Source organism: Akebia trifoliata, chromosome 11 (assembly GCF_017979445.1).
Source record: "Akebia trifoliata isolate Shusen 1 chromosome 11, ASM1797944v1, whole genome shotgun sequence".
NCBI lineage: Eukaryota > Viridiplantae > Streptophyta > Magnoliopsida > Ranunculales > Lardizabalaceae > Akebia > Akebia trifoliata.
Genome location: NC_141385.1, coordinates 45,731,419 through 45,744,001, shown reverse-complemented (window position 1 = coordinate 45,744,001; position 12,583 = coordinate 45,731,419). Strand labels below are relative to the sequence as shown.

At 34.7% G+C, this 12,583-nt stretch overlaps 1 protein-coding gene across 1 annotated transcript in view; it reads right to left on the bottom strand.

Moving 5' to 3' along the window:
- LOC147392076 (putative LRR receptor-like serine/threonine-protein kinase At1g53430) overlaps positions 1 to 5,178 on the bottom strand; it is a 126,278-nt gene extending 121,100 nt beyond the window's left edge. The window contains exons 1-2 of the mRNA XM_086460078.1: positions 5,126 to 5,178; positions 4,623 to 4,699 (exon numbers count right to left, since the gene is read on the bottom strand). Of these exons, the coding sequence (XP_086316204.1) occupies positions 4,623 to 4,699; positions 5,126 to 5,157 (109 nt within the window). The 5' untranslated portion in view covers positions 5,158 to 5,178. The remainder of the gene's footprint in view (positions 1 to 4,622; positions 4,700 to 5,125) is intronic.
- Between the last annotated feature and the right edge of the window lie 7,405 nt (positions 5,179 to 12,583).

Genomic DNA, 12,583 nt, shown 5'->3' with positions numbered 1-12,583 from the left:
GACCGTGACCATCATGTGCGAGAAACATGTTGGAAGCTGAATGGGTACCCACCAGAACACCCTAAACATGCATCAAACAGGCCCAATCAAGGAAGCACTCATTTTAAGCGCAATAATAGCCATCAGTCTTCAGTCAACAATGTCAAGGAGGGTCCAATAATGCAAGAAGTGTCGTCGGTGACAAATGGACTCTCTGATTTGCAAATCCAGCAAATCTTATCTATCATGCAGGGTAAAGAGATAACACAATCCACCAATCCTAAAGCTAATGTTGCTAATGCTTCCTTAGGTTGGTTACAAACATTGTTGCGCTTCCATCAATAAATTATCGACAGTGGTGCAACAGACCACATTACTTCATCTCCAACTTTACTTATCAACAGCAGTAAGAACACCCTTTTGCCACTAGTTGCTATTCCAAGTGGAGAACAGGCCCCAATTACATCCATTGGGAATTTACCCTTGAATTCTGCTGTTACTTTAAAAAAATGTGCTTGGTGTACCATCTTTTAAGGTGGATTTAATGTATGTGCGTTGAGTTACCAGAGATCTCAATTGTTCAGTAACTTTTTTCCCTCATTGTTGTATTTTGCAAGACTTGATCATGAGGACGATGATTGGTTTGGGTGAACAATGAGACGGACTTTATTACTTGGTTGCATTAGCATCAGAGAAGCCAAAACCTCAAACTCCATCCGCAACAGCCACTTCTTGCCTTTCACCAAATTCTCAAGTTGCCTCTTCCACCGCTCTGTGGCATCGTCGATTGGGGCATTTGTCTTCTTCTAGATTAGATTTTATGGCAAAACATTTGTTAAATTTCCTTTCTCAGTCCAATAATGCTTGTGATGTTTGTACACTTGCAAAACAAAGTCGACTTCCATTTTCTGTTAGTTCAATTTCGTCTGTTCGACCTTTTGAATTAATTCATTGTGACATTTGGGGCCCCTATAAAATTACCTCTCTTTCTGGTGCAAAATATTTTTTGACTATTGTGGATGATTATTCTAGGTTCACATGGGTATTCTTTATGCATCACAAAAGTGAAACACAACACTTACTTACCAATTTTTTCTCATTTGTCCAAACACAATTCCATGTTTCTATAGCCAACATTCGGGTTGATAATGGAAGAGAATTCTTCTCTATGCGGGAATTTTTTAAACAAAAAGGGACCACTTATCAACATTCTTGTGTCTATACTCCTCAACAAAATGGGGTCGTAGAGCGCAAACATCGCCATATTCTTGAGTCAGCTAAAGCTTTTCGTTTTCAAGCCCACCTTCCTTTATATTTTTGGGCAGAATGTGTTTCCACTGCTGTTCACATAATTTACCGTTTGCCCACACCACTCCTTTCTCGCCAAACTCCTTTTGAACGACTCTATGGCAAGCTTCCTTCTTATTCCCATCTTCGAGTTTTTGGGTGTCTTGCATATGCTACTGATGTGTACGTCCCCCATAAATTCGCTCCTCAAGGCAAACGTTGTATTTTTATTGGTTATCCAGTTTGTCAGAAAGCTTACAAGCTTTATGACCTTGCCATTCATCAAATGTTCACCAGCCGTGATGTTATTTTTCATGAAACTATTTTTCCTTATGAGTCCATTCTATCAACTTCCTCAAATTCAGCCCCTGTGATTCCTCTTTCTATATCTGATCCTTCCCCACTAGTCCAACAAACCCCACTACCAGAAACAATTTCTCCCGTCCAACAACCCTCACCACCGAATCCAGTTTCTCTTCAGCCATCACATGTTAGCCTCCTCCTGAACCCATTTTACGCCGTTCTCAACGACCTCATCACCCTCCTATGGCTTTACGTGATTATGTTTGCAATCAAGTAACGTCTCCCAACCATTTGTCGCATTTGTCATCAGGTCCACAAAAAGGTACGCGATATCCCCTTTGCAATTTTATCTTTTATCATCGTTACTCACCACAACATTACTCTTTTACTACTGTTGTCAGTCAAGATATTGAGCCTACATCTTATACCGAAGCAGTTTTTCATTCCCATTGGCAAGAAGCAATGCAATTTGAATTAGTCGCTTTAGAAACCAACCACACTTGGTCCTTCACTTCTCTTTCTCTTGGTAAAAAGCCTATTGGTTTTCGTTGGGTCTATAAAATCAAACGACACTCGGATGGCACTATTGAGCGTTTAAAAGCTCGTTTGGTTGCGAAAGGTTACACACAGCTGGAAGGTATAGATTACCATGACACCTTTTCCCCCACGACTAAAATGATTACTGTTCGTTGTTTATTGGCTTTAGCAGCTACTCAGAATTGGTCTCTTCACCAACTTGATGTCAACAACGCTTTTCTTCATGGTGATCTCCATGAAGAAATTTATATGTCTCCACCTCCTGGTCTTCGGCGACAGGGGGAGAATCTAGTGTGTCACCTTCACAAGTCGTTATATGGCTTAAAACAAGCTTCCCGACAATGGTTTGCCAAGTTCTCTACAGCTATCCAAGCTGCTGGATTTGTTCAATCCAAAGCACATTACTCGTTATTCACATGTCGAAAAGGCAAATCTTTTACAGCTTTGTTGATATATGTTGATGACATTCTTATTACGGGTAATGATATCAATGTCATATTAGCTCTCAAGAAATTTTTGCACAGTCATTTTCGAATTAAAGATTTGGGTGATTTGAAGTATTTTCTGGGTATCGAAGTTTCTCGGTCAAAGAAAGGTATTTCCATCTCGCAACGAAAATATACTTTGGAAATTTTAAAAGATGGTGGATTTTTGGGTGCTAAACCTGTGAACTTTCCCATGGACCAAAACATAAAGCTTTTGGATTTAGGTGAATTGCTTAAAGATCCATCTCAGTATAGGCGACTTGTTGAACGCCTAATTTATTTGACTATTACCCGGTCGGATATCACCTACTCAGTTCATGTGTTAAGTAGATTCATGCATGCACTACGCAAACCACACATGGGAGCTGCCTTGCGCGTGTTGCGTTATTTGAAAAGCAGTCCAGGACAAGGTTTGTTTTTCCCTTCTCAGAATGATTTATCTTTGTGAGCTTTCTCTGATTCGGATTGGGCTGGTTGTCCAGTATCTCGTAGATCCACTACGGGGTATTGTGTTTTTCTGGGATCTTCTCTTATTTCTTGGCGGACAAAGAGGTAGAAAACCGTATCTCTCTCTTCAGCAGAAGTCGAATATAGAGCCATGACAAGTACATGTTGTGAATTATCTTGGTTGCGCTCATTATTGACAGATTTGAGAATATTGCATCCGAAGCCAGTATTGTTATATTGTGATAACACAGCTGCCTTACATATAGCAGTCAATCCCGTTTTCCATGAAAGAACCAGACATATAGAGATGGATTGTCATTTTATCCGTGACAAAATACAAGATGGTTCAATTGTAACCAAACATGTTGCTTCAACAAATCAGCTTGCGGATGTGTTCACAATGCCATTGGGAAAGGAAGCTTTCTCAACATAATGTGCAAGTTGGGAGTTCTTGACATTCACTCTCCAACTTGAGGGGGAGTGTTGAGAAGGTCAATGATATCCAGTCATTCATTGAAAAATATATTGCATTAGTTGTATATCTGTTTAGTTTCCTTACACTCATTGACAGATGTATTGTATTGGTTGTATATTTGTTTAATTGCCTTTTATACTTAGATTACCTAGAATAGATTAGCATGATTGTAGGAAATCTTTTGTAGAAAGCTACATCTTCTAATTCAATAAAATTCAATTTAAAGGCAAATTTTCTTTTCCTTTCTTTACATTTGTCACCTTTGTGTGACTCAGCAAACTACATGCACCTTCACTATGACATCCCTTCAAAAAATTATTAAATTAGAAGCTGAAAGAGATCCATTCAATGTTTCTGAAGTTCAATTTAAACTCTCAATATCATAATTTTAATGTGATAAATGGTTAGCAAATAAGTGTGCCTATAGTCCACTGAAGCAGACAAAATTGGTACAGTGGCATGCTCAAGGATTGCCACCTGTACAAGGGTGGTGGTGGTCGTATGTTTTAAAACTGGAAATTAAGGGGAAAAAATGACTTTTTCCACTCATGAAAATCGAGGAAAGTGGGACTGGACACATCTTTGGTCAGCTCAACTAGACCAAAGATTAGTTCTTAGCAATCTAACATTCGATCCATGTCTTAGAAACATTGGGACTGAAATAAGGAAATAATGGTGAAAAAACTCACTAATATTAGATTTGCAACAAATAAAACTTTCCCAATAGATGATAATAAATAAAAAAAAATTAAGAGTGCTACTAAGATGTTATAGAAAATTGAGTAACAGGGAATAGGAAACATTATAGGACTCAATAAACAGCTACTAGAGCTCATACACAAATTCTTCATAGAAGAATTGTTAGAATTCTTTCTATATCATCCTTTGTTTTGTTCAGATACCAAGGGAAGTATGCTTCACAGGCACGGTGTGTGATTGACAGCATAATACAAAATTGTAATTTATATTGCCAATGCTTTTCATGTTCTGGAAGTTGTATTTGGCATTATTTATTTATAATTAGGGTATTTTAGCCATCCTCCTTCTCTGAATTTCATAAATAATGGCTTGCTTTTGGTTTTGAGATGGGCACAAGAAGGAAATGTAACCCTGGTTTCTTGAGAACTTTTCCCTGTCTTCTGTAGTCCAGGTAACTGGATGTCCTTGGTGCTTTTCAGCACTCACTCTGAAAGTGCCAACAGTTCCATAACTCAATATCTAGTTTCAAGTAAGAAAAGAAAGTCTTCAACTATGAATCCCAAAGATTCTAAAGCTCTTAAGTGAGAGATTGAAGAGATGTTTAAAACATTACAAGTCTATTCTATAAATAAACCACCCCCTCAAGTTAAAAAACAAATATAATCCTATGTCACAAAGAAAGTAAATGAATTTCATGTTTGAGTAACCCAAAGTAAAAGAGTAGAGAATAATATATAATACCGCTACAATGAGAAGAGTATCCCTCAATTCTAAACAGAAGTTGAAACCAAAACATTGTTACTTCTTGTGATGTGCAAATAACAAGACCATACTCAGTTGGCTCCTAGGAAATCATTAGACACTTTGCAACATGCATATATAGTGTGATAACAAAACATTAAGAAAAATATACCTATCCCCACATAAAATGAGATGTCCACCCATCGTGATCTTCTTTAGAAATTTAATGAATTTTTTACTACCTCCTTATTAAATAGAAAAAGAGTGAATCAGTCTAAATAAAGGGTGAACAGTCCTACAATGTAAATTTTGGTCTAACAACGTTAAGTGTTCATGAACCATCAAGCCTCATCTTGACAGAAATCAACATGCTCCCATTCCACATTTGTTGTAACAGCAATGTAAGGTGATAATTGAAGGAAAGAATCGTCATACTCATCAGCCTACCTTGTACATAAAATATTAAGAGAAGATTCATCAGTATCTTGGCAATGAAAAGCATCTGCAAAGGAAGATTTTCAACTATGGGAAGTAAATCCTCATATATAAGAAAAAAGGCCTTTAGATAAATATATGAATGGAGGCAAGATTCTCAACTCCAACCAGAGGAAACAAAAATCTTACTTTGTCTGAGTCCATGTTAATATTATGGCGTCAAAAACTACTTCCCATAAGAAAACCGCATTTGCAGTGTAATTTATTACCTTTTCTTGGATAGCTAAGCTACACTCGTTATTTGCACCATATTTAAAGTAAACAGTATTTAATAAATTTATATCATATTTAAAGTAATGTAGCTGGAAATGTAATCTAGTATGTAGTTTGCACTTTTCCTACAATCAACTATATCCACGAAGATGAAAATAGCATACCTCCAAGATGAAATTATGATCACATCCCGAAAGAATGTTCCCTCGGGGAAACTGAAAAAAATCAATGCTTGTCATTTCCATGTACCACTATTGGCACACACATTGTTTACTTACAACACACCAATCTTTTTGAAAATAAAATAGCCGTTTACATATAGATAGGTGCATTACAAGTAAAAATTGGTTTGTTAATAACAGCAACTTTCATCAAGTTTTATGCCCCCCCTTTAAAAAAAAAAAAAAAAACGCGCTAAGAATTTCGTCCTCCATGAACCTGTGGCCTTGAAACGTGGTTCGGGGTGTCATGTGGTGAGCCTAAAGACCCTTAGTAAGAATTAAATCTCACTAGGTTAGTGATGCTATTAAGCATTCATAAAGAAGTTCCTGCCTCCATTCACACCTACAATTATTATAACTAGTTTCCTGAATCCAAGTTGGAGTTCAGTTTTAGTCAACAAATCAAACACCAACTTCTTCAAGGCATTCTTCATCTCACATTTTGATTTAAGCTTCCCACCTAATATATCCTTCTGCAAAATTTTCACAATTTAATTGTGAAATCAGATACAAGTAACGCCTCTTCCAGTTCATCTAAAACTCAATCCATGTTAAGGAGATAGTACCAGAGAAGTTCATCAATCATGGCCATGTTATCTTTAATTTACAACGTCGATCGGTGTCCAAACAATCTGTGCCATCATTGCAGCACTCAATTTGAGATCAGATCGAGAAAATCAGTGATACAAACTTAAGGAAATTAGGCCGATTCCTTCTCCTTCTTCTAAACTATTCTTCTTGAATCTAAAAAAAACAAAAAAATAAAAAGGATCCTCCAAAAACAGAGATTGATCTAAACCAAACTATACAATGATGATCTTTTATGATACAAACTGGACATCCAACTACTTCTGATGATACAGAGGTCGAGATCAATGATTTATACATTTTTGTCTTCCTCTTGGGAAACTAGATTTTGAATCGAACAACGATAATAAACAGATCGAACATTTCTTGAAAAAAATTTATTCAGCCACGATGACACCGATTCAAATAGCAATCTAGATAAAATAGAGCTTTGGAATACCAGAAAGAGAAGCATTGGAGATTTTTTTTTTTAATTGATTTAGATTGAGAGGGAGAGAGAGGATAGAGAGAGAGAGAGAGAGAGATGAAGAGGGTAGAGACGTTTATCTTCTTTTTCTCTCTTTTTTTCTCATTGGAAAAGAAGATAAAAATAGTATAAAAAAAACGTATTTCGCTATTGGCACACCATTTTTTACGATTTTTTCTTGGAATTCTCTCCTCATCATCAACAACATTAAAAAAGACATTTTTTTTTTTTTTTTTTTGTTTCTTAATGTATCACTTACAAATAATTATATGAGAGGAAGATTAAAATAAAAAACTTGTTTTCCGCTAACGGTACACCATGCATAATTTTTTTTTTTGTGGGATTTCTCTCCTCATCACGAACAACATTAAAAAAGACAATTTTTTTTTTGTTTCTTAATGCATCACTTACAAATAATTATATGAGAAGAAGATGAAAATTAAAAAAAAATCATTTTCTGCTAACAACACACCACGCATACAAATTATTATTATTTTTTATTTTTTTTTATTTTTGTGATTTTTTTCTTGGAATTGTCTCCTCATCACGAACAACATTAAAAAAGATAATTTTTTTTTTCTTAATGCATCACATACAAATAATTTATTTTCACAACTCGCCACCCATGACTACGTGTTAATTTTTCATCCCAATTTTTTTTTTTTAATTCATGACTCTTATCCCAACCACCATCATTTCATCCTCAATTCATATGTCACTTTGAATCTTTCATTGTTTAGGGTCATCAAAAGATGACCTCAATTGGATAATAATAAAAACAAACAAAAATACAATAATAAAATCCAAACAAACGATCCACTATCAAGCCACAAAAAAATAAAAATAAATAAATAAAATAAATCAAAGTAAATAATAAAAAAAAACTAAGTCGATTTGGCAATGTCCCAATATTTGGGATTTTTCAAGTTTGATCCTCAAAGTCCCCGGTGGAGTCGTTACTGAAAGCGCCCTTGATCCGCGGGATGCGAATCTGCTTTTTTAGAATTTAGCAGTTGCTACCTAGTTATTATGGTCTAGGAACCGAAACATTGACTCTAAATAGATATAAAACACTAGTCTATAAAAAGAGCGGGTCCGGGGATCACGTTACGGGATTGGAAGGTATTAGGCACCAACCCCGCCCAGCAAACGCTGGTATCTACTTTCCTAAAAAAAAAATCATATTGCTAAAAAGACCTAAAAAAATAAATAAAAACTATTTTTTACCTGAGTGATTGCGATAATTGATTTCCTTAGAGTTGGCAGAGAACATCTTCGTATGAGTTTTCTTATTTTTTCTCCGTCAATAGATTTGTTCCTGATCTCCAAGTTGAGGTATCTTCTTCCTAGATATGAGTATTTTCTGATTTTTTTAGATATTTTTTAAAAAATTTGTAGGTGTTTTTGGAGGATTTCTAAGTGTTTTTAAGCAGAAACTAGGGTTTGAATGTTAGGTAGGGAGTTGGGACTTCAAATTTGAGATTTTGGGAAGGTTAAAGGAAATTTCTGACCTCTCTTTCCTAGGGCTAATTTTGACTTGCGAGATTGGGTTATGGAAGCTCCTATTTATAGAGTTTTTTGGAAGCTTTTTAGTTTAACTTGGTTTCTTTTAGATAAGATTAGGTTGTTTAATTAGGGTTTTAAATTAAGGTCTCCATTCTTACATACAATAAAATAATATTTTTTAAGTTTTTTGAAGAACCCTCATAATTATATCTTTAATTATTTGAACCCCTAGATGGAGGGGTTTTTTAATAAATGTCAGGTGGGCCCCTACTTAAAATTTGGCCTATGGGCTTAATTAATTGGTTTTAATTGTTTAAATTTTTTAATTCAATTTATTAAGATTTCGCTTTAAGTTAATTAATATTTTAATTATTTAATTTCAAAATTTTAAATTTTTAGGGTTGAAAAATTACCGTTTTGCCTTCAAAGAGGTCTTTTGAGTTCCGAGGTTGTTTTGAGATGTTTTGAAATCAGTTTTTCATAAGGAATTCAATAGAAATATCGGTTTGTGTCACTTATGAATTTTTGGCATGAAATGGTCATGGACCATATGAGGGTATGTTTGTAATTTTATCAAATTTTGTGAAAATTGGCGAAACGATTTATTTGATTTTAGTTTGTTGTTTTATGTGTTCAAAATGGTTTTCCTAAGCGTAATGTAAGCTCTAGGGATGTTTTGATATTAGGGATATTTTGGTAATTTGATCATTTTTTAAATGATTTTTCTTGTAAAGCTTCTTTTTATCTAAAAATGATGATTTATATGTTTTTGAGTCATATTTTCCTAACATAACGTAGTTTCTAAAGTTTTGTTCGCTTGAGATACCTCATTTGAATTTCTGAACATATCTAGTAACAAACAAAAACATTAGAATATTCATCCATCATTGGGAACTGTTGTAATCGGGTTGATGAGTTGATTAATCAGGTGAGTGCGAAAATGAGATGTCTACAAGATCCAAACTCAATAACAGACCCATTAGGTCCACTAAAGGCGCGGCACGATGAACCCCTTGGGTGGCATGGTAGAGGTGGCATATCATGCCTCGAGATTCGTGCAAGGTTAAGGCCACTTGATCAGTTACGCGATTAATTAGGATTTTTGTTCCTTTAAGTTGTATGAGACATTCCAAATTAAGGACTCTAAACCGGGTCTATAAATACAGACCAGACCACACTTCTCTTATTTTTAGTTTTAAGGCTTTTTTAGTTTATTTTTGTTCAAGCTTTGTAAACAGAAAGAGTTCATACCAGTTTCAGGCCAAGATTAATGAAAGAAGCATCTCTCAATTTTACCTCTATCCCTTTTGTCCTTATTTTCTTTTTACGTTTTCTTTTATTATTCTTGCAATGATCATTAGCTAGACCTCTGATAAAGAGGCTGATAAAACCTAAACAAGATTATCTTAGATAGTTAATTTGTTTTGCATATGTATTCCATTGTTTAATTGTGATGATAACTTGTTAAGTAGGGATCATCAGATATGGTTTCCTTTTCCTGATTTTGATGATTTAGGCTTAGATAAGTTCAAGCTAAAATCATGCTTTGTTAGGGAGACTGTAAATAGTCCTTTCGATTTCATCTTATTAGGTCTAATCACAAATTTTAGATTTATTATGTTTAACAAATTTAATCTTCCGATCAAACACATTAGATTATTGATCAGATCGAGATAAAGAAACAAATAAACTATTGAGATGATTTGTTTTTGGTGGATTCGCCCGATCTAATCCTTTACATTGCGATATTATTTTTTTATTTATTTTTGCAAAAGTTTAGATTTAGTTTGATTCAAATCAATTTTATTAGTTGCTTTTATACTTAATCGTTTTAAGTTAGAATCGAGAATCTTTGTTGTCTTTGTCAAGGCTTACCAAGGTGTAATTATTTTATTCTTTATTTTTATTGTGGTAAACTGCGATGAATAAATTGACGCTGCTACTGAGGACAATAGTTTGATCCAGTTTTTGACAAAATCCGATTAGGATTTCGACGAATCTGATCTTTATTTTGTAAATGTTTTTTAAATATTTTATTTTTATTCTTAACTAGTTAGAAGCAATATGAAGCAAAAAGGTACTGTTCAAGGCTAAAACCTTCGAAATGATTTTGTAAACCGAGCTCACCAAGCTAATAGGCCAAAAGCCCCGAAGATTATCCACATCTACTCTTTTGGGAATCAAGCCACAAAGGTACTGTTCAACCCGTAATCCAAGCAATTGTTCCCTTGCAACTCTTTAACCACCTCTATAAATCCTTAGAAACAATATCCCTACAATGTTTGAAAAAGCCACAGTAAACTCGTCTGGCTCAGGGGCCTTGTCCCCACTCATGGAAGAAATAATAGATCTCACATCTTATTCCTTCATAGGTCTTTCTAACCACTCATTGTCTTCCTGGCATAGCATATTGAAATCCAAATTAGCGGGATGGGGTCTTATGCTCTCTTGTTCCCTATAAAGCTCCTTTTAGTATTTAACCACTCCTTCCCTAATCTCCTCATCCCCTTCCACCAAAGACCTGTTGATTGAAAAATTAGAGATATGGTTGCTTCTTCTTTGAAAATTAGTCTTTTTATGAAAAAAAACTCCGTATTATTATCCCCTTCTTTCAACCATTTAATTTTAGACTTTTGTCTCCAACTAATATCCTCCATCAAAGCTACCAATTATATTATTATGTAGAGTGCTTTTTCACAAGCTCAAGTAGAATTCTTCTTTGAGGTTTAGAAGGATCTTCTAAGATTTTTCGATGCCCGCCTTTAACCTTTATGTTTTATTGTTTAAACAATTTTGGTTGTGACATTAACAAGATTAGGGCTCACTGTCATCTTGTTGTGGAAAAACTCCCAACGACCGATCAAGATTGACAAACTATGAATATTAAAAACAGAAAAAACAAAGAACTCAAGAGATTTACGTGATTTGGTAAAATTGCCTACATCCACTGGGAGGCGATGATAGTTCTTTATTGATGAAAACTATGAAAATACAATATGAACTTGGAATATATATGACATCCGAAGGCCCACACACCCTCGGCTACAAGATACACCCAAAAAATTCAAGTTAGGGAATAAATCAACACATCTTTTACAACAATTTGTTGCAAGTGTAATGGAATTTGAGGTTTCTTGAGATATAATAATATTGTTGCAGAAAATTTCTGATGAAGATCAAACCAAGTAAATTTGTGTTGTCCCTAAAAGGCACCATTTATGGGTTACTTTAACAAATAAAATAATTAAAATACAACTTAAAAGATAAAATAAATAAATAAAAAGTGCCAACCAAAATGAAACTTGAACTCAGGCTCATCATCTAGAGTTGTGACTGGGAAGGCTCCTCTCTTACCATTCTTAATGGAAGAAGGAAAAAAGGGCAGAAGGCTACTACCATCATAAAGATAACTCTTTAGATCTCTAGTTAGGACATTTATAATTCCTAAGATGAATGCTGAGAGTGAAAGGTGGATTGCTTGTATAAATGTGAATGTTGCCTACAATCACGATAAGTTATTCTTTAACGAGTTCATTTGAACCATGGTTTTCAATCTTGAAAAACTATCTTGTCTCGTTCATGAGCAATCATAACGTTATCTCAGACGAGACGGTTTATTTTTGGATCCATGAACCCAAAAGAAGAGGAAGAGGGATTAACTCGGATATATGATCTTGTCTCGTTCACAAATGATATTAAGATGGCACAAGCGAGCCATCTTTGTCTAGGATGATTTTTAAAACCATGGCTTAGATATGAAACTTGCAATGGAAGACACTAAGCTAAAACCTAACGAAGAGGGTTAAGAGACTCAAGACCAACTCATATCCCAAAACATATTCCTAGTTCAGAATTAACCCGGAATCCGTGTAGCTCCTCCCCAATTTTTGGACTCTTGAATTAAGATTAATCTCTGTAACATGCCCCTTCTCACTAAATTTTCTTAAATTAATATGGAATTATACAAACCCCATTGTGGATTGCAAATAACAGTAGCATACTATACCAGTAGAGAATCTAAATTGTCAGGATCACCACTGTTTTGAGTGAAAAATAATAAAAATAACAAAGAATAGTTAACTTAAATTTCAAGAATTAATTCAAGATTGTTGTAGTTCAAGGAGGGATTTTATTTCTCATT